The following is a 22,323-nucleotide window of genomic DNA, read 5'->3' as shown; positions in this document are numbered from 1 at the left end:
GGGGTGCTGGCCAAGTAGGGAAATGTCCCCCTGAATCTTCCATATTGACAATTCGGAGCAAGGGCAGAGATGGGCAACTCAAGAGCCTATACTTAGCAGGATCCTGAATCCAATTCAGACCTTTGTCATTCAGACCGAGGTACCATGAAGTGCTGTGTTTTGTGGTCTTGAGAGACGACTGTAGACCATACCATCACTCTCTTTGAGGTGGCAGTGTGGGACACATTTGTACCCGCAACTGTGGGAAACTGCAGTGAAAGAGGGCTTGCCACTTTTCATGAAGTCCCCTGGGGGCAACTGAGCAGTGTTCCAGTCGAGTTTTCAGGGCCAGACATGCAGTTCCTGGTGATCTGCTACTTTAAGACCAAGGAAAATGCGTGCCTTTCCTCTGGGCGAGCCCACCTAGCTGCCAACCTCACTTCTGGTAATTTACCACTGTGCTGGGCTCTGCCCCGCCAGCCCCCAGAAGGAGCAGTAACAGAGTCACTGGTTGTGTTAACAGGTGGTACTTTTTCCCCAATCCCCAGCTTGGGGTGAGAATGGGATTTTTAGTGGGGTGCAAGATTTTGGTTTACCTTTCCCATCTCTCTCTTCTGCTTCACAATTAAAAGCTCTGGAACCTTCTCGGGAGGAGACCTCTCTTCTAATAACCCGATGCCCAGAGTGACTCTGCAGGGATCAGAATACTGTCGCTGGAGTTGGGGCAGGAGCCACTTCTGAAGATGTGTTCTGGCACTTGGCCTTAAAGGAGGGAGAGACTGGGCCTCCCCAAGTACTCTGCCTGAGGGCCAGTCCAGCACTGTAGGAGTTAATGTGGGACCGCACGTAAAGGGAAGGGGGGAAAAGTTGGAGTTGATACTTAAGGAGGGTGGGGAGGGGAGCGAGTCTCGCTGACTCCTGATTGGTTTTACATTTCATCCAAAAAAATTTTTTTCTCTCCTCTCTCGCTCCCTCTTTTCAGTTTCTCTCTCCGATCCCAGGGGAGGGGAAACGGGAATACTGAGAGATCAAAAATAAACCTCTTATGTCAAAGCCGGGAAGAAAGTATAAATACGAAGGGCTCGGCAGCCCACTCGGTGCTTCCCGGGGTGGGGAGGAGGCAGGGGAGGAGGACGGGCGCGCGCGATCGGGGGCGCCAGTTGCTCGCGCTCGGTTCGGCGGGCAGGCGGGCGGGCGCGGAGGAGCAGGCTGCGCGACCGGAGGGGCCGCCCCGGGACAGCGCCGCTGCCAGGCCCCCAGGGACTGAAGCGCCAAGAGACCTGATTGAGTTCTTTTTTCCTGGAGGGAGCGGGCGGGCCGCGCTTGCGCCACCAGCACCTGCCCGCGCCGGGCCGGCTTCTTCCCTCTCGCGCGCCGCAGCCGGAGCCCCCATGCCCCGCGCCGCTCCCCGGTGGCCGCCGCTACTGCCGCCGCTGCTGCTGCTGCTGCTGCTGCCGCTGCTGCCGCCGCCGTTTGCCCTCGGTGTCCCGGCCCGACCCGGCGCCCGGGGCCCGGCCTCGGAGCTAGTGGTGCCCACGCGGTGGGCGGACGACGCGGGCGAGCTGGCACTCCACCTGTCCGCCTTCGGCCAGGGCTTCGTGCTGCGCCTGGCCCCCGACGCCAGCTTCCTGGCGCCCGAGTACAAGATCGAGCGCGTCGGGGGCTCCGGCGGGGCGGCCGGGGGCGAGCGCCAGCTGCGCGACTGCTTCTTCTCGGGCACAGTGAACGGGGAGCCCGAATCGCTGGCAGCCGTCAGCCTGTGCGGCGGGCTGAGCGGCTCCTTCCTGCTGGACGGCGAGGAGTTCACCATCCAGCCGCAGGGCTCCGGGGACTCCCTGCACCGGCCGCACCGCCTGCAACGCTGGGGACCCGGGGCGCCCCGCACCCAAGCCCAGCCCCTCCCCCGAGGGCCCGAGTCGGGGGTGCAGAAGGGCAGTGGTCAGAGGCAGGAGAGAGACGATGAGCGCGAGGAGGAAGAGGCAGACGAGGTGGAAGGAGAACAGGAGGAGGCAGAAGGAGACAGCGAGCTGCCACCATTTCTGGGGGCCACGGGTAGAACCAAGCGGTTTGTGTCTGAGGCTCGCTTCGTGGAAACGCTATTGGTGGCCGATGCGTCCATGGCTGCCTTCTATGGAGCCGACCTGCAGGTAGGAATCGCTTTGCCCAGTATCCCCCAGTCACCTCCCAGTCCCCAAATTCTTCTCAGAAAACCCTTCAGGTTCCTCACTCTCCCAAGAACCCCAAACAAGGTACTTTCCTGAGAAAGCGCGGGAACTCTTTTCTTAATCTCTGATTCCTGAGCTACCTAGAGCCGCACTCCCATGTCCCTTCCAATTTAGAGTGGAGGTCCCGGTGCTTCCCTATCTCTGTTGCTTACCCCCATCCCTCCCATCCTGAATCTTCTGCAGCACTTGGCAAACTGAACTGAAAGTGGGTTTTAAAGCATCCCCACCCCAGGCACCTGCCTCTCCCAACAGAGATGAAAACTGAACTTCTCGGAAGAACATCGACCCCACCCCTACTTCTCAGCCCTTTACTGTCTCCAAACCTGAGAGGCTTCCATGGAAAGATGTAGCTATTTCATTCTCTTTGAGTACAGAACTGAGGTTGCCATAAATAAAAGACATTGTTTGGAGGGAGTTGAACCTGGTAAGGGGCTGCCCCACTTCTTTGTGCCCAGCTGGTTCTGATCAGGGGTGTGGACTACCTTGCCAACCTGGCGCTAAGCCCTGCAGAACTTGGCACTGCCAGCATCAGTGCAGAAGGGAGGGGAACAGGATTTCTGCCTGGGGACTCAGCCCGGGAAGCTGAAGCTTTAGTGGAAAAGGGAGGGGATATATGTGGGCATATGAACTCTTTCAGTTACTGTTCCTAGTGGAGCCAGAACTATACTTGGTCTACTCAGCTGCTCTAAGCTCAGACACAGCTCCCTACTGAGCTGGTGCAGGAAAACTGCATGCAGGGGATAGCCCCCGCATAGCCAGATAGTTTCTAACTAGACAAAGACTGTGCAGACTCAGCAGGAGATGTCCGTGTTGTCCTAGCTCCAGCACCTCCCTCAAGGACCAGGTGAAGTGTAGGGGCTGCACCTTCTCTTCCCCTGGGAGCACAGAACCAGTGATGTGCCAGGTAGAGAGGAACTGACCTGCCTGGAGGTCGTAGTGCCCTGAAACAGGGATCCTAGCCACTGCCACAGCTCAGTTAATGCTTTTTCGGTGATAGTAATCTTGGCCAGGGACCCTATTCTAGGCTCAGCCAGTGTCTGACTGTTGGGGGCATCAAGCCTTTCAGCATCACTTGCGCAGAATAGTCCGGACAAGATGCGTGGAACTTTCACCCCATATTTCCCAGTGTGCAATCACTGAGAAAAGTATTCTAGATGGAACAATGGGAAGCACTAGAGAGTGAGAGTTCCATGTACATGCACCTCTGGCCACGGCAGGGGCACGTTAAAACCTGAGCAGGCTCCACTGTCTCAGTGTTCAAGAGTATGCAAGGCATCTGTGAGCTCTCAGAACAGTCTGCCCCATGGGCTGATTTAGTATATTTCCCTCCTTACCCTGACAGCAAGGGTAGGCACCACCTACCTTCTCCTACTGCTTTCCCCACACGAGTCCTTGACAGAGTGGCAGAAGGAACTTGCCCCCATCTGGGGTTAGCGCTACCATGCCTGGCTATTAAGGGGCTCCATCACAAAGAAGCTGAAGTACATTCATTGCAAACCCAGAGCTGAGATGCTGAGCCCTCCCCACACTTGGACCAGTGTATAATATCTGCCTGAGAGTCAGGGGGTACAAACAACAACACAAAGAAGCAGCAGAAAAAGTAATTACTTGTCAGTCTCTGAAGCCAAAATATTCTTCCTAATGCCTTCCTACCACCTCACTCTTGGCGCTCTTCACCTAGACACTTAAGGTACTGAGTATTTGCCTTGAGGACATACGTGGCCTCTCCAGACACCAGAGCTATCTAGGAGCAGGCTTAGTTTGGTGCTGAGTTCCAAGATGCCCAGGCCACTGAAGCAGGAAGCTGGACTGGTTTTGCCCCAGGTTTGCTGCACCAGACAAGTCAGCTTTCTCTTCTCGGAGCCACCCAGGAGCTCTTCCACCCTCATAAGCCGCCTGGCTGGATGACCCAGCTCACGCTTGTCCCATCCCCTGGCCTTCTGTATTCATTTACAAACATCTCTACACCCAGCCAATCTCCCTGAGTTAGGAAAATGCATCAGAATGTACGTCAGGCACCTGTGAAGGCTGAGTTCCTTTCCCTAGTGCAACAGTCCCCAACCTTTTTGGCACCAGGGACTGGTGCTTCTATGAGAATCTAATGCCCGATGATCTAAGGTGGAGCTGAGGCGGTGATGCTAGAGCTGGGGAGTGGCTGCAAATACAAATGAAGCTTCACTTACCCATCACTCACCTCCTGCTGTTGCGCCTGGTTCCACAGCCAGGGGTTGGGGACCCCTGCCCGAGGGCATCTACTGCTAGGTCTTATACCTAAAAGAAAAGTCCTCTCTCAGCTGGACCAACCCAGCCACTTCCTTCTTGGCTCATTATGTCATGCCACACCTGCACTCATGCTGTCACCATGCTGGAGTGGGGCAGGGGCTGAGGCACAGCTGTTTCCATGACTACCCAGTGCCCCGCCCCTCTGCTTTGACTGCTCACCAGCTGTGGAGATGCCAGAGGATAAACTTCAACATCTCAGCTCAATCTCCTGGGCTTCCTAAATGGGCTCATGAACTCAGCTAAGAGGGAATGTCAAGTCGTGCTTCTACAAGACCTTGCCTACCCAGACTCATCTCCCAAAATAGAATCCAGTTCTTTATAAGTAACTTTCCAAGGAGCCTGCTGGAGACTTCATTCACACAAATGGAGGCACATCTTAGCAACCGGGGGCATGTGATGAGAATGAGGAGAGACTTTACCCACTCAAGGGCTTAGATTTCCTCATCTGTGAAGCAAGACACCTGAACTAGATAATCTGTGAGGCTGCTTCATGAAGTCTTCTGGAAAGTTTAGCACGGCAGGGAAGCCACTCAGCACATTCAGTTTGCACAGTGATTTCCGCACATCACCTCAGCGAAAATACCTGTGAGGGAGGCAGAGAAAGGAGGTGCAGCTCACAAAGCATTTGCGACTTTCTCCAGGTGACACAGCTAGTAAGTAAGTGCAGGGCTGGGTTTGCAACCCAAGTCTTCTGAACCTGAGTGCAGTGCTCTTTTTATTGTGCCATGCTGCCTTTGGCTCAAAGAGGGTCTGTGACTCTGTGACTCTGCTTTCCCCCGACACTTTCCTGTGTTGTGGGAATGGGTTCTTGAATCCAGCAGTCTAAAGATACCCAGCCAAGTGGGAGGCCCAATCATCAGAAGAAACCACCGTCAAGGCCAAGAGAAAGAACCAGCCATGCTCGAGGCTGGTTTCGCCATGAGTGATAATGAAGTTTTCCAGAACTCTGTACACTTGAGTTCACTTAATCCCTTGACAGAGGGGCTCTTGCCTCCCACCTTCTTATCTGGTTTCAGAGTGAAGGACCCCAGACAAAGGGGGCTTTCTGAAAGGAGGGACCACCTCGGAAGGGACCATTAACTCTGTCTGCATCCGGCTGCTGCTTAATGCTCCCTGGATGAAACTGGAGCAGGAGAGGAGTGAGTGGAGGCTGAGTAGCACCCAAGCTCAGTCTGGGAAATCTGTGCTGCCAGTGGATCAACTGCAAGCTGAGCTTCTGAATTCTCTTCTCAGAAGAGAGGGTCCTGAGAGTGCACTCATCGTGCCCAGAGCAGACCAGAGGTTTCCCAAGATGTCAGGCTACTAGCAAGGGATTTCAGGGAAGGGCTAAGTCATCGCCATTTTGTCCCCCTCTTATCTATATCCTCTGAGGAAAATGTCCCCCATGAGCTCTAACACCAAAGTAATCATATATTCCATTTTGCCCAGCACAGTCCCAGTTTAGGCCTGTTCTGGCATAATTATTAAAAGTACCATCGCTCATTCTCAAAACTGTCCTGCTTTAGGTAATAACAGAAACAGATACATGCCCCACTGGCTCTGTAGCTACCCAAGTCTTCACAGGTGAAAGACAAGTGCTATATCCAGGTGAATTATGTTTTCCCACTGGCAAAAAAAAAAAAAAAAGAGTCCTTTCCATCTCTTTTTTCTGCTGCAGTCAGAATGACCAACAATGTGAAGTATCTCCCAAAGAAATTGCCCTAATGTACAAAAGTCTTTGATTCACCAATTCTGCCTCCCCAGGGGGAGAAGGGATGCATAGATAATGTCAGATCAATCTTGCTTCTTGCATGCTTTGGGTTTGTCTTAGCTCTGCTGTAGTTTTCCTTGAAGCAGCAAAGATGGGTGGAGGTCAGTGTAGTGAATAAGAGCATAGAGTCTGAAGGGTAATAGAAATAACTGAGTGTCCTTGAATAAGTTATCTATTTCTCTGTACCTCAATTTTTTCACCAGCAAAATAAGAACAGTTATACCAACGTGTTATCATTGTGTTTAGGATACAATAAAATATGGAAAACACCCAACCCACAGTAGATGCTCAACAAAGCATAGCTAATACTAGATTTGCTTTTGGTGATGGCATTTGTCAGAGTAGGAGGGCAGTGTGGTCACACACCATTATAGCCGGCCACTGCCATGTCAGCTCTGCTGTCCCACACAGCAGAGAGGCCTTTTCTATTCAGCTTCCGTGGCTCAGAGTGTTACGCTGGACTCCTCGTGGTTCTGGAAAGCATGCGCTTTGGAGAGGTGGCATTGCTCTCATTGTTTTGAGAATGAGGAGATGAAGGACATCTGTGCAGGACCCTTTCTTCTCCTATTGCTTCTTTCCTCTTCTTTTGCTTCTCTCCTCCTCCTCAGCATAGTCTCAGGCTCTAGCGAGATGCCTAGAAGGATAAAAAGAAAAGTACGGCACTGGTAGCTGAGGTCAGAGGGTTTCCATGTTTCCATGTTTCTTCTCCTTGCCTATCCCAGGCATACTGCAAGGAAAAGCAGTAGGACCCATGGTTTGAAGGAGCAAATGAGCAAAGCATAATGGATGGCACTGCAAGCAGAAGGAGCTGCTAGAAATGCACTTGGCCTAGGCCCCGCCTCTCCTAAACTCCCACCCTGGTGGCTTTGGCTTTACAAGAGCTCTGGGGTGGGATCTCTTTGTTTATAGCTCAAAGAATCAGAGAGGACTGTGTCCCAACCAAGCTGGCTGGGGCGTTTTTCTCTCCTCTGGGTCCTGGGGCAACAATGGAGAAGGATACGCCCTGAAAGATGTCCGCCTTCCCTAATGAGACTTAAGTGCATCAGACACCCAAGTCATTCAGAAGCAGGGTTGTTTGACCACCACTGGCCAGGCTGACCATGGGCTCTATCCCATCTTACCTGCATATCTGCTGGGGCCCCCATCCCACTGGGGATACAATCTCACTCAAATGCCTCAGCAAGCAGCCTCCACTCATGTGGTGTGCAGGGAGGTATAAATAGACACCAGGTGGTGGAGTGAGCCATCTGACTGTCTCCTTGATGGCTCCTGCACCCACTCCCTGAGACTGGAAGTCAGGCCTGCCCAAAAGAGGGATTAACCCAGGGGATTGGCTGAGAATCGGAGGCTCACAGACTCAGGACCACCCACCCTACCCAGTCCCAAGTGTCCGGCATTCTTGCCACTGTTTCTCAGAAGAGCTAATGGTGGGAATGGCAGCCCTTCATGTCTTCCAAAGCTCGGTGAGACAGAGAAGGGGACGTAAATGGGACCAGGATTAGGGATTTTAACAGAAACACTGAACCACATTATCCTTGTAGCCCTCTTGTAATGGAAATTATCTTCAGAGTTAGCAGCCAGGAGGATCTTCAAATGTCCTCAAGTCTGAGCCCCTGGCTTGAAGGAAAATAGCTCTCAAGCCAGCTCAGCCAGTTATTTGGCATCTGGAGAAGATGCTATGAGCTCCCTGATGGCAAAGGTGTAGACTCCACGAAAACCTTAGTGTCAGGACCCCTCCGACGCCTCACCCTATCCTCTGTGCAGCAGTTTACACCCACGTACCTTTAGTTTTTGCTGGAGACGTGGCCAATGCAGGGTCTCCACTCAGCTGCCTTGCCTGATCTGGTCCGCTTGGGAACGCAGACTCTTAAGCCTCAAGCCTTCTGGGACCAGTGCTAAGCAGCTGTCATCTCTAATCTTCACACCTTCTTTGTAAAACATCATCTCCTCAGTTTTGAGATTTTGAAATCGGGACTCGAAGGGAAGTAATCTTGTGAGGAGAGTTGCAGGTTGCCTCAGAAAAAATCCCGAGTTGGTCCCTGGCCCATCAGACTCTGGCCCCTCCTAGAGCAAGAGACCAGAACTCTTTTGGCCCCCTGGGAGCAGTGAAGACCTGGACAGGAAGTAGCTTCAGCAAGCTACCATTCCTCAGCCCTCACCCCAAGTTGCATAATGATGTGATTGCTTTTTTCCCTTAGGAATCCAAATCCAGGAGTGAGTGCCAAGTTTCAGCTTTACTGATAAGATGTTTATATCAGCCTAAACATAGCTAGAGTGCTTGACACGCTCAGTAACCTGCCTACCCCTGTTTCTAGAGCTTACAAAATACCTGGCTTGTTGCCTGCGAGGTGAACAGACAGATCCCATTCACAAATAATGGGCTTCATCTGGAACTCCCACGCATGGCCTCAACCGATGGAATGTCCCTCTCTAGCCTTTTACCTTCCTTCGCCCTCCTTCCACTCCCACCTTCCAGACCACCAGAGAGAAGAAAGAGAGGCTTACAGGGGATGGTGCCCTAGGGAACAGGGATCAGGACAAGCGAGTGGCAGCTCAGCTAGCCACACTCCTGGTGAAGGCATGCGTGCCTCTGCCACTTTGTCTCCTCTTCTGAAAAATAATCCAAGATAAGTCACTTTTAGAGATCCCTGAGGCAGGAGAATGAGCTTCAGTCTGACCTGCTCTGAAGGCCTGGGAGCAGCCAGCAGCCCAGGGAGAGGACAGAGGCCAAGCAGTGATGTAGACTCCTTCGGTCGGCCTGGGTGGGAGTGAAAGCAGGTATGAGCCAAAGTGCCTGGGTCTCATTAGGCCCACTGGATTTTCTCAAGCCCCAGGCAGAAGGGAATAAACCCTTCAGGGCTGTCCAGGCAAGAACTAGAAGGCCAAGCACTGGGAAACTTAATGAGAAGACTGTGGACCTTGGAGACAGATGTGCCTGGACTGCATCCTGTTCCAAAGAGCTGTGTGGCTTAAGACAAGTTATCTAACTTGTGTGACTCCTCCTCCTCATTCGTAAAGTGGGCATTACAATACCTACTTCACAGGGTTGTTGTAAGCACATAATGAGGTGATATCTGTAAAGTGTGTGCCCTGCACTTTGTACAGAGTAGCTATTTTTAGTAGCAATTATCAAAGCAAAGTGTTCAGGGTTAACATTCCCATCCTAAAGAGTAGACGTTACCCCAGCAGACGTCAGGAAAACGCTCCCATGGGTTCAAAGAAGGAAATTCTGCTAACCTTGAGCACTCAGATAATTGCTTCTGGGCCGAGAATGGAGAAGGAGTGTGGCAGCTGACAGGGAGACGGTTGGTGTCAAGGTCAAGGCAGAATAACCAGTGCCATCCAATAGAACTTTCTGTGATGATAGAACATTCTGTCTGCTCAGTCCAATACAGTAGCCACGAGCCATAGATGGCTATTGACACACTTGAAATGTCGCCAGTGTGACAGAGGAACTATAATTTTCATTTTATTGAATTATAATTAATTTCAATTTATATAGCCACATACGTCTGGCCAAGATATTAAATGGACAGGCTTTGGAGCCAGGCAGGCTGGGTTCAAATACTGGCTGCGCACTTGTCAGATTTGTGATCTTGGGCCAGTTACTAAGACTTCATTTTCTTTTATGTAAAATGAAAGGAAGTAGTATCGGGGCCTCGGGGTTGTGAGTTTTCAGCAAGAGCCATTTATCAGACACTTAGCACAGAGTGGGGCACACGAGGTATAGCACAGGGGCTGATGGCCGTGGGCAGGCAACGGGCCGGGAGATTGAACTTCTCACTCTTCCTATTCCCTCCTTCCTGACAGAACCACATCCTGACCCTAATGTCTGTGGCGGCCCGCATCTACAAGCACCCCAGCCTTAGGAACTCCATCAACCTGGTGGTGGTGAAAGTGCTAATAGTGGAAGATGAGAAACGGGGCCCAGAAGTGTCTGACAACGGCGGACTTACACTGCGCAACTTCTGCAGCTGGCAACGACGTTTCAACCAGCCCAGCGACCGGCACCCGGAACACTTTGACACAGCCATCCTGCTCACCAGACAGGTCTGTGGCTGGCTCCCGAAAGCGCGGGAAGGAAGGGAGGCCGTGCGGGCGGATCAAAGAGAGGACCACTAGGCCTGCCCAAACATGGGCAATGTCTCCCTCCGGCCCCAGCTGGCCGCCAGGAGCCTCCTGTGTGGAACGATGAGGAAGAGGTCATGAGGACAAATGTGAGGTATTTGCAAGGGAAGGAGAGGAATCTCGTAAGGGCTTTTTTCCAAACGTTTGTGACCAGCTGTCTGCTGAGGTCATAACAAGAGGAAACAGGCTCACGCTGCCTGGCGAGAGATCTGGAGCTGGAAATAAGAGGTCCATCTGCAATGGTTGTTAAACGCAGGGGCAGGTGACCAGGGGTTAACCTCGAGATTTCCCCAAATCAGGAGGCTACCCACCTATCCGATGTGATTGAAACAGGCAGCTTCCTGAAGGCGATGTGTGTCAGGCCCTGTTCACTCCTCAGTCCTCGCAACAGCCCCACGAGGCAAGTACTGTTCTCAGTCCATTTTACAACAGGAAACTGAGGCACAGTGGTGCACGGTGGCAGCACCCATAGTCGATCCCTGGCAGTCTTGCTGTAGGGTCAGTATTCTTAACCGCTGTGCCATCCTGCCTCCCAAAACAAACTGTCCAGGTCCCGGCCAGCCCTAGGACACGCCATGTAGAAAGAGACACAAGCTTTCTCACACAATGGCCTATGTGAAGAAATAGGGCTTTTGGCTTAAATTTTTTTCTTCAGCTCAGGGGTAGCAGGAATAGGAATATGTTCCATTCCATGTCTGTTCTTATGCTCTCAACTTTCTCCACCACACAGAACTTCTGTGGGAAGGAGGGTATGTGTGACACCTTGGGCGTGGCGGACATTGGCACAATCTGTGACCCCAACAAGAGCTGCTCTGTGATTGAGGATGAGGGGCTCCAGGCAGCCTACACTCTGGCCCACGAACTTGGTAAGAGCCACCATACCCAAGCCTGCTCTACTATGTCAGAGGGAACTGCCTCTTCCAAACCCAGGCTCGCCCAGGTCCTAAGAAATACACAGCCCTCACGTTTAGCCAATTCTCCCTCATAATTCTGACAGAGTAATTACATGCAAATAGATATTGTGCTTTCTCCATTTCCACCCTGAGCATAGGACCAAAATATTAAAATAGTGTCCTGGACCATCATCAGATATCACCAGGAAAATGCCAAAATATGAAACAAATACTCAAGCAAAGTTGTGCTGCTGTATCCAAGCTAAGCAGCAAGACTTCTAGGAAGATTAACAGTAAGAAGTGCTGTGTAAGCAAGCATATAATTTGGGTGACTGAGAATTTAGGACAGGCTGGGGCAGAAAATAAAGAGATATCAATGTTCCTCAGTACCCTGAGAAAGTTTCATGGAAGAGAAAAGCCCAGAATGCAGCCTGAAACAAAAAATGTTTAAGGAATAAGGGGAGGGCAGTTCCCACGAGGAGGTAGTGACTGGTCCTCCTTCTGTCAGCAACTCTCTTGCAAGAGACAGAGAGGGGGCTCTGGGCCACATGGGGAACCCTCTGAGCGGGGTGGGGAGGGCTGGAGAGCAGTGGAGGTCATGAGGGTGGACTGCAGTCTCTCTCCATTCCCAGGGCACGTCCTCAGCATGCCCCACGATGACTCCAAGCCCTGTACACGGCTCTTTGGGCCCTTGGGCAAGCACCACATGATGGCACCCCTCTTCATCCACCTAAATAAGACGCTGCCCTGGTCTCCCTGCAGTGCCATGTACCTCACGGAGCTCCTGGATGGTGGGCACGGTAGGCATCCCTTAGGCTTTTCCTGGCCAGCTGCTGGCAGTTGAGCTCTGCCTGGCCAGCCTCCTTGGATCTCTTTAGGCACCTGAGCTATTTCCTGCTCTGTCACAAAGCATGGTAGCCATTTAGGGTTAGAAGAGGCTTCAGAGATATGTTCCTCACCCAACCTTCTGTGCTATGGCTTTTTCACCATTCCCACAAAGCATGCTCTTCCTTGCCCCATCTTCTAGCAGCCTGAGTTCCAGGCTAACTTAGATTGTTAATCACAAAGCAGGTGGAATTAGTCTGAGAAGGTTTATCTGAGGGAGGTGGGTTTGAACAGAGCTTGAAGGAATGGAAGACTATTGCACAGGAGGGGGGAAGAAAGTGTTCCAGCTTGAATGGTACATCGTATATCTTGGAAATGGCAAAGCGTCAGGGAACTAGTCCCATAAGGGCGAAGAGTTGGTGGTGAAATGGGGATGAGATGGTGTGCCTGGTCGAACAGCCTGACTTGTGAAGTAAAGCAATGAAAACAATTTATCCTTGATTCTTCTCATTGGAGGAGTCAGGGAATATATGATACAAAAATAATAGATTATCCAAACATCAGTACTTTGGCTTTATTTTGCATGCCATGGTTTTTAAGAGCTCATTTACACCCCCTTGTACATGTAGATTAGTATTACACTTTGCTGGCATTCCCTAGGTAAACACTGAATGCATGTAAGATGTTCTGGATAACAAAAGAAATTCAATCCTAAAAAAAATTTGCAGTTGATAGTCAAAAATTGGATAAGCTCTATATAGATGATGAGTGTTGACAGGTTTTAGATTGAGGTCAAGGAAAGCGTGATGTCTAGACCTTAAAGCCCATCAGTAGGAATTTAAGGGTAACATGGGAGCCATGGAGAGCTGGAGAGAGGCAAACTCCAACCCTTATTCCTCTGCTTCCTCCATTTCTCAGGAGACTGTCTCCTCGATGCCCCCACCTCAGCCCTGCCCCTCCCGACAGATCTCCCAGGCCGCAAGGCCCTCTACGAGCTGGACCAGCAGTGCAAGCAGATTTTTGGGCTGGGGTTCCGCCACTGCCCCAACACCTCTACGCAGGACATCTGCTCCCAGCTTTGGTGCCACATGGATGGTGCTGAGCCCCTGTGCCACACGAAGAATGGCAGCCTGCCCTGGGCTGATGGGACGCCCTGTGGGCCTGGGCACCTTTGCTGGGATGGCAACTGTCTGCCTGAGGAGGAAGTAGAGAGGCCCAAGGTGAGGGGCAGCCACTTTGCGGGGGTGGGGAGAGGGATCGGGGGAGGGCTGTTTTCAAGAAGGAAACCATACTTGAGCACCATGAACTAAGAGACTCTAGGCCAGGCTACAACTATGACTTCCAAGTAAAATCACTCATCTTTTAACAAACAAAGCAGAGCATATTTATCCAAATACAAGAGGAGCCCTTCAAGGCTGTACTCATAGCGTGGACGATGCCACTGCTGCCCTGGGCCTTTGGGGAACTCCCCCTTTGGAATTGCTTTGGAGCCAACTTGAAGGCTGATAATTGTGATAAGCGTGAAACACTCCAGCATACAGACCAGAACATGGGCACTCAATAAATGGAAGCCATTCTGAATTCTATTATAAACAGATAGAGTGACTCAGAAGAGTAACATTCAATCAAATGACAGAAAAGTACTCATATCCTACCCATGTCTGAGCTGAATTCATAATTAGCAGTCACGGGAGTGAGAGTCATTTTGGAATTCCATACTCAAAGAGGAGGAGGGAGGGAGAATCAGAACCACCTCTGACAGGCAGAGAAAACTTGGCCCAGGACAGAGTAAATTTGCAAGGAAAACCAAGGCAATGCCACTGAGAGTTTTAAATGATTCACTTCTTTGCCGTGCTCTTAATATTGCCAAACTGTGGGGCTTATCACATTTCTCTTACTGGGAGTCACTGAGCAATCTTTACGGAAACAGCATCCACTGAGTTGCATAGCCTGGTCCCTGCCCAGCACTGAATCACCAGGGTGGCCTGAGCATTCACTTTCCAGAGAGCTGTTCTCAGGGGGGTGTCCTTTGCACTGAGTCTCCAGGGCCTGTTTGGGCCAGGTAAGCCCCACAGCCGTTTTAAGCCTGAGCTGGGCAGGGCTCAGGCTTCATCTTTAGGCGCTTCCCATCCTCCCATTCAGACACTGAGCTTCGCTTCTAGGTGTCACCTTCTCCTGCAGTGTTTGCTTCACACATCACTGAGGGAAAAGAAGCGGGCCGTGCAATGATCCACAGCACCAGAGCTGAGCTCATTGTAGGGAGAGGTCTACATGGGATAATCGTGGAATGGTATTTATCATCTACTTGTAAGAGGAAAGACAGATCATAAAATACTATATAGGACAGAATCATACTATATCTGTGTAAAATCAGATATATCTCTATAAAATTAAAAAAAACATATTTGTGATTATATATTCAGAGCAAAAGTATGAAATGATATTGATGAAAATTATGTCAATGGTTTTATCTGGATAGTGGTTTTTTTTTAAGTGTTAGTTTCTTTTTTACATTTTTCTGTATTTTTTGTTTTTCATGAGCAAATATTATTTTTGTAATTTTTAAAATTATTTTCTTTTTGAAAATTCTGTGAACCCAAGGGCAAAGCTTTTACTCATGGCTTGGTTGTCAAGTTAGAAGCGGCTGTTTATTTCCCAGGCATCATCTGACCGCTGAACTGGTAGCCAGTAGAATGGCAGCAACACCTCCCAGCGGTCATTCCTTTGGATCAGGACTTCTCGACCTTGGCACTAGTGACACTCAAGGCTGCATATGTCTTGGTCGTAGAGGGCTGTCTTGTTCATCGTTGGATATTCATTGTTGGTTGTTTAGCAGCACCCCTGTCCTCTAACCACCAGAGGCCAGCAGCATACACTCTCTCCAGTTGCGACAACCAAAATGTCTCCAAATACTTTCAAATGTCCCCAAAAGACAAAACTGGCCCCAATGGAGAACTACTGCATTAGACCCAATCTTACTACCATAAAAGAGTTTCATGTGACAACTAATATTGAGCACCTTACTGAGGTCAAGGCACTGCTTTAGACACTGGGCAGTTAGCTGTGAGCAAGTCTAGCACAGCCTCCATGTTCACGAAGATGATGGCCAAGCAGGCCACACAGTCATGAAACAAATGACTAAACTAAATGACTAAACTAGAGAGTTTCCTAAACTCCGTGCACCAGGGCGAGCTTAACTAGGTGAAGGAGTCAGGGCTGTGCCCACCCTCTACCCCCACCCGTGTCACACTTCAGCTCCTAACTCTGTGGCTTTATGTGTTGCAGGCCATGGTGGATGGAGGCTGGGCCCCTTGGGGACCCTGGGGAGAATGTTCCCGGACCTGCGGAGGAGGAGTACAGTTTTCATACCGTGAGTGCACCGACCCAGAGCCTCAGAATGGAGGAAGATACTGCTTGGGTCGGAGAGCCAAGTACCAGTCGTGCCACACGGAGGAATGCCCCCCTGATGGTAATCACCACTTACACCACACCTGCCAGAACAGCTGCTCTTGTTGCAGCCACAGATCTCCAGGGGAAAAGTATAATGAGTCTCCCAGGAGGCAGTGCTTTCCTGTGATCCAGACATAAATGGGCTCTGCAAGGCACCAAGCTTTAGGGCAGCCCTTAGCGACCTGGGACAGCTCTCACTGTACTGGGAGAGTATGGGAAATCAAGGAGAGGAGTTGCCAAAATGTGGACATAAAGGGTGTCACTCCCAACCAAACTTATTACTGGGAGAGGAGGCTCGCAGAGGGGCTAGCATCTAGGATAATAATCCTCTCTCATCTGTGTGCAGAACAGAAGCGTTTTCCAAAGCACTGTCAGAGCCAAACCTCCAATGTCTTTCCAGTCAACTTTCAGCCCTGGGTGGAGGGAGGATTTCTGAATCTGATTCTAGTGCACATTCCTTCGGAACAGAGTTGCCCATGTTCCCTTGGGACCATGGCAATGGACTGATAGAACCTTCCCAGGAAGCACCTACCTCCCTTGGCATATTCCTACCCTGAGTACTCACTAGAAAACACGTGTGACCTCAGAGGTAGGAATGTGCAGCAGCCGGATTCCCAGCTGGTGAGAGGGAATCATTAGAAGATTTTTCCCTACCATCCCATTCAGTTCCCTTCTGTGTTGCTCCAGGAAGTATTGGCAGGCAGCAAAAGACAAGCAGAGCTTGAAGATAAATTCATCTAAGTGCAAAGACACATTGTCAGCCGCTCGGTGTCTAATGGAGAGGATCTGTAGGTTTTGCAGTTTTGTAAGATGGGAGCAATAGCTAGCAGTGGCAGTAGCAGGAGGCTCTAGAAACTTTACCTCAGAATTGTGACAGTTTTCCAGGTAGACATGGACAATAGGTGATTTCATATGATTTCAGATGCACTCGAATGAGCCATCTTAGTCAAATATTTTTAGTGCCTCTTGTGGTGGCTAGAACTATAATAGATGTTATAAATGGCATTAAAAAAAGCACAGGGCATTGTCTCTGAGCTCAAGAAATGTGAAGTTTAGTTAGAGATTCAAACCCTTTTTACAAAGCAAGTAAAACTTAATCTGTGAAGCACAGACCCCTGCTTACGAGGAATTCAGAGCAAAGAAAAGCCTGGGCTAGTCAGAAGCTTCCAGAGGAGTGAGGGCTGATCAGGGCCCGGGGATTGAGAAGGTGATGAGGTACAGAAGGATGTGCCAGGAGAGGGAGAGGCTTGAGAGGACCTATGATTCGCTCAGGTAGAATCCAGCAAAATGTACCAGCATTTCAAGGCAGACCTCAAAGGTCCGTGAAAGCTAAAATAGCACCTGGAAGTTCTCAGTGCCAGCTGTCCCAGCAAGTCACCTGGGAAGTGTTTTCAAACACAGAGGTCCAGACCCCTCAGATGTACTGAATCAGAGTCTCAGGAGTTGGTCATGGCCATCCGTGTTTCAAAAAGTCTCCACAGGCCATGCCGATGTACAGCTAAGCTGGGAACCTCAGTAATAAGAGCAGGCTTAGTTTCAGGATTGTGGCGGGCGGAGGGAACATGTCTTACTTCAGACGGATTGTGCCAGAAGCGACATGCAGCAAGATGGGAGAGGAAGCAGCTGTGTGTAGAAGGCTGGGCACTAAGTCCCACATGAAGCCAGGAGGCCTGGGTTTGTCAGAGGAGGACTGAGATGGTAGAGTGGGATGGAGATATTTAAAATCACAGATTGTCCTGAATATAGTAGGACTTAATGACAGATTGGAAATAGTGGACATAGATGCTCAAATGTTCAGTCTCAGATCGGAACATGGTAGTGTCACCAAACAAAAATCAAGCCAGTTGATAGAGGAACCCTGTGGAGCTGGACTGTGCTGAGCTGGTGTTAATCACAGCACCTACAAATGGAGTCCCCCACAGACACGCAGAATCACAGCAGGCGAGGTGTGGTGGGGCAAGAATTAGAGCTGGAGCTGTAGATCTGGGAATCCATGGCCATCTGTCCAATGTCACCAAGGAAGTCAAGATAGAGCACAATAGCAGAGGCCCGAAAATGTAGCTCCACGTGTCATTCTGTGCTTTCCAAGCTTACTGTATTGTCCCCTGTTCACACCTAAGTTTATTCATCTGTAAAAGAGAATTAATATCTTCCCCAAATGGAAAGGATATTTATCCCAGAAAGCCCAGCTGAGGCTGGATCCTCCTTTCCTGGCCCCTGTGAATAAGGGTCACACATGGGCTTAGGTCAGGTGTGTCTAGCAATGTCGGGCCCAGATGACACTGGACCTGTGTCCTGGGGTTGGGTTAAAACCAGGAGGAAGAATGGTGCCCTGAATCTGGGCGTTTCTCCAGCTGGGTCCTTCCTGCTTTAGCACGGCATGTAAACTCCATGCTGTTTCTTACTCATTTTAGGGAAAAGCTTCCGAGAGCAGCAGTGTGAGAAGTATAATGCCTACAATTACACCGACATGGATGGGAACCTCCTGTACTGGGTCCCCAAGTATGCGGGGGTGTCCCCCCGGGACCGCTGCAAATTGTTCTGCCGCGCCCGGGGAAGGAGTGAGTTCAAAGTGTTTGAGGCCAAGGTAACTCAGATCCACAGATGGGGAGGAAGATCACCTGCCACCCCCCGCTTGGGCTGCTTCTATGCCCGTCGTGCTTCTTATCTTACCTTCCCTTTCCCTGCTACAGGTGATCGATGGCACCCTGTGTGGGCCGGAGACTCTGGCCATCTGTGTCCGTGGCCAGTGTGTCAAGGCTGGCTGTGACCACGTGGTGGACTCACCTAGGAAGCTGGATAAATGTGGGGTGTGTGGGGGCAAAGGCAACTCATGCAGGAAGGTCTCTGGTTCCCTCAACCCCTCCAGGTGAGCCCTAGGTAGTTCTGCACCAAAACGGAAAAACAAAATAGGCTTTAGAATCATGTCGGCCTAAGTTTGAATTGTGGCTGCTACCCATGGAATACTAAGCTTCAGTTTCTTGATAAAATATTGGCAGTCCTCTGTATCTCAGAGTCATTATGAGGAGTTATGAGATGGGTCATGCAGAGAGTACTAGGCACAGGGTCTGGCCCATAGAGAGGACCGTACACAAGTCAGCCAGAGGCCACATGGACAAGGGTAGATCATTTCTGAGTCAGCAGTAGAGCTACACTGAGTAACTGGGACCTTTGCCAGGAAGCAGCTCCTCCAGGCCTGTTTGGAGAAGGATATCTCACCCTATACCTGGAGAGTCTGTTCTTTCTGCCAGTGGATCTTCAGAGAAGGGTACGGTACAGAGGAGCAGAGCCTTGGTGGCTTCATAAGTCTGCGAAATCCAGACACATCTTCACAGCTTAATGCCCTACGTTCATAAAGCTCCTAGTACTGGTTTGAGCGCTTTCGCTTCTGTGGCCTCATTTGATTCCTAAAAAAAAACTCTCTGAGGTGGGCAAGGCCAACACTATTATTCTCATTTACAGATTAAGAAACTAAGGCATGAAAAGATTACTGATTCTTCTAAGGTCACACTGATAGTTAATGACACCCAGGAAGAGAACCCAGGTTTCTTAATTCCTAGACAATCTTCCTGCCCTTTAGGCACCTCCTAGAGAGGAAGGGTGAGGGTAGGTGTTATGCAGCCACACTGGGCCCCTCTGTCTCTCTCTCTCATCTCATCAGGCTCAGAGAACAGAATCGGCCCACAGCAGACAACTGTAGATAAGTTAAAACTCAAAAGATATGGAAAAAAGAAGCCTGGGATATTGGGTCCTCGAGCTGAATTTCTCTTAGGCATTAGACAAATGGGCCTGTGGATACCTTCTTGATGCCCTAGACTAAGCAGCTGGTGTAAGGCAAGAGTAGTGAAAAACCACCTGACTCTGCTCTTCAGTCCTCTTCACTTTCTTCCCTGTGTAACCCAAATGCTTTCCCTCCAAAAGCCAAGAATAAGAACTAAGGTTTCTCTAGCCCACATAAAGCCCTGGACCTATAATAGAGTTGAAACATTTTCCCAAAACAGCATCCTACCCCGCAGAAGCACAGGTCATGGTGTCTGGGGGTACCCAGAAGGTGGCTCCTCTGAAACAGGGTTTATCGCCTTCGTACCTGCCTTAGAGCCATAATAACCAAATACTAAGAACTGGTTGACTCTAAGAAGTGGAGTGAGGCATCAGATTCTGGAATTAGTGTGTGGAACAAATTTTTCCACATGGGTTTGAGCTCTGGGTATGAAAGTGGCCAAGCAAAGTTTTATACCAGTGCAAGGAACTAAATGTGTTTGAGATGTCATTTGAGCCAAGAGCTGCTGGGTTTGGCAGCCCCAATGCAGCTTTTAAAACCCCTCTGGGCTGTCTTTCTCCCTGCGCTATTGTCAAGACCCATACATTTAAACTCTTCACCCCAGTATTTGAAACAGAGTTACCAGGTAAAACAAAAGCCCATGAAAAGCCCAATGTACAAAATATTCCTGTTGGCCTCTGCAGCTAATTTATTTAGAACTTTTAGCTAACTGCATAATTATTTGCTAGTGCTTTTTGTCTACCACCCCCAGTCACCAGCAGGTTAACTTCCTTAAGTTCTGGGCTGGGAAGCCACTGGTCCTAAGGGGGTCTTTCTATTCCTATCCTAGTTATGGCTACAATGACATCGTCACCATCCCAGCTGGTGCCACGAACATCGATGTGAAACAACGGAGCCACCCAGGGGTCCAGAACGATGGCAACTACCTGGCATTGAAGACCATCGATGGGCAGTACCTGCTCAATGGGAACCTGGCCATCTCTGCCATAGAGCAGGATATCTTGGTGAAGGGGACCATCCTTAAGTACAGTGGTTCCATTGCCACCCTGGAGCGGCTACAGAGCTTCCGGCCCCTGCCTGAGCCTCTGATCGTGCAGCTCCTGACAGTCCCTGGTGAGGTCTTTCCCCCCAAAGTCAAATATACCTTCTTTGTTCCTAATGACGTGAACTTCAGCATACAGAACAGCAAAGAGAGAGCAACCACCAATGTCATCCAGCCCCTGCTCAATGCACAGTGGGTCCTGGGGGACTGGTCTGAGTGCTCGAGCAGCTGTGGAGCTGGCTGGCAGCGGCGGACCGTGGAGTGCCAGGACCCCAGCGGCCAGGCCTCTGCCACCTGCAACAAGGCCTTGAAACCTGAGGATGCCAAACCCTGTGGAAGCCAACCATGCCCCCTGTAACCCAGCGGAGCGGGGCCAGTCTTAGGATCATGAACTCAGGAAGCTGGGTGCAGACACGTGTCCCCACTGTGATGGCCCTACATGTGGAGGTGTCATGGGCAACACAGGTCTCCCATTGCCACAGCCCCTCGCATGGCATGAATTCCTAAGAGGAATAGAAGAAAGGATGGGACAACAAATCCTAATGTCTACTTTCCAGTGGATGGGACCTTACTTGGGTTCAAGTAGAGGACACAGGTTAAAAGCTAAAAAGTGCACTTGTTGACCTAAACAAGAGACTCGGTCAGCCTGTTTGCAAAGGACTAGCAAAGTTAAACAAACAAACAAACAAAAAATGTTTTCTATTTGGCTTCCCCGATAAATGATCTACCTCAGAGGGGAAAAAAATTAGTCCAAGAGAGGTATGGGGCAGGGAGTCAATGGCAAATGTCAAAGCAAGCTCCCTAGCTGCACCCCTGAGCTGGCTTCATGAGTGACCATGACTCTTCAGTATTAAAATCCATTGCCTAAAGGGCTGCAGGATTGTGGAGAGCCACCTGTTCTCAGGCTTCCACCTGCAGGGGTGGATCCATTTCAAGTATTTATGCAAATGTGTCTCTGAACTAAAGTGTGATCTTGTGCCAAAGTAGTGGTCTGGTCTGGTTCAGCATCTGGAAAGTGCAGGGGACCCAGAGCCCAAGGACAAAGGCTAAAACTAGGTCAGCCAATCTTGAACATACAGGGAAACAGGCACCTTGCCTGACTCTCTTCAGGCCCTTCCCCTGGGTTCTCTGATGCCTGTGAATCCAGCTCATTCGGGCAACTCTTCATTTGCATAATCCAGACAAGTGGTTCTCAAACTTTAGTGGGCATTAGGATCATCTAGAGGGCTTCATAAAACACGGATTGCTGGGCCCCACCCCCATAGTTTCTAATTCCGTGGGTCTGAGAGGGGCCTGGGAGTTTGCATCTCCAACAAGTTCACAGATGACATGGAGGCTGGTTTGGGGGCTGTGCTTAGAACTGCTGCTCTAGTGGGAACTTCCGACTTGGGAACAGTGGTTACATGATGTCTCTGGGCTCCTTTCCTTGAGAAAGACTCACCCCTTTCCCTCTGCGTGTGTCCCTGTCCTTACTTTTGCCTATTGACCAGCTGGAGATACAAGACTCTCTTAGGATCTAAGGAATTCTGAGCCCTCAGCTCCTTTCCACACCAAGTTCTATCCTCATCTCACAACTCTTGGGGCCCAAGCAGCTTGCAGCTTTCCCAATCAGCCCTTTTACACAGAATGGCATTCTTCACTAGCCATCACAACCTACCTGAGAGTTTCCAAAATCCTATCTCCTGCATCATAGCTCCTCATCTCTTCCTGGCTCAGAGGAAGTCTCTGGCTCAGTCTTCTGTATGATCTGGTATAGAGGGAATGTAGTCCTTGGTCATAAATGGGTAGCAGAAACGGACATCAAGAAATGCCCTTCTAGCAAAAAGCAGAAAAGTATCTAAATTTGCATCTTCCCTTTCTTGTCACCTTTGACCCCTTTGTCCTTCCCTTTTGCTTTCTGTCAAGACCCCTTCAAATACATGGTGACATGGACAGAGAGGATGCTAGATAGAGCCCTGTTTGAATGA

At 50.2% G+C, this 22,323-nt stretch overlaps 1 protein-coding gene across 1 annotated transcript; it reads left to right on the top strand.

Moving 5' to 3' along the window:
* Positions 1 to 1,139: 1,139 nt before the first annotated feature.
* ADAMTS8 (ADAM metallopeptidase with thrombospondin type 1 motif 8) lies at positions 1,140 to 21,342 on the top strand. Its single transcript, XM_039878839.1, has 9 exons — positions 1,140 to 2,126; positions 10,048 to 10,287; positions 11,096 to 11,231; positions 11,891 to 12,058; positions 13,002 to 13,303; positions 15,369 to 15,552; positions 17,948 to 18,120; positions 18,227 to 18,402; positions 20,144 to 21,342. The coding sequence occupies exons 1-9, from the start codon at positions 1,371 to 1,373 to the stop codon at positions 20,712 to 20,714; spliced, it is 2,706 nt and encodes a 901-aa protein (XP_039734773.1). The 5' UTR covers positions 1,140 to 1,370; the 3' UTR covers positions 20,715 to 21,342.
* The last annotated feature ends 981 nt before the right edge of the window (positions 21,343 to 22,323 follow it).

This window comes from Pteropus medius, unplaced genomic scaffold, assembly GCF_902729225.1.
Source record: "Pteropus medius unplaced genomic scaffold, Ma_sr-lr_union100, whole genome shotgun sequence".
Classification (NCBI taxonomy): Eukaryota; Metazoa; Chordata; class Mammalia; order Chiroptera; family Pteropodidae; genus Pteropus; species Pteropus medius.
Note: the sequence above shows the minus strand (reverse complement) of the source record. Positions and strands in the feature narration are given on the sequence as shown.

What these genes read in the sequence shown, in the direction of transcription:
- ADAMTS8 (XM_039878839.1), top strand. Translation starts at nt 1,371, where the DNA reads ATGCCCCGCGCCGCTCCCCGGTGGCCGCCGCTACTGCCGCCGCTGCTG. An exon ending in CCATCCTGCTCACCAGACAG is followed by an intron (nt 10,288 to 11,095) that starts GTCTGTGGCTGG and finishes TCCACCACACAG; the next exon opens with AACTTCTGTGGGAAGGAGGG. An exon ending in AGGAAGTAGAGAGGCCCAAG is followed by an intron (nt 13,304 to 15,368) that starts GTGAGGGGCAGC and finishes TATGTGTTGCAG; the next exon opens with GCCATGGTGGATGGAGGCTG.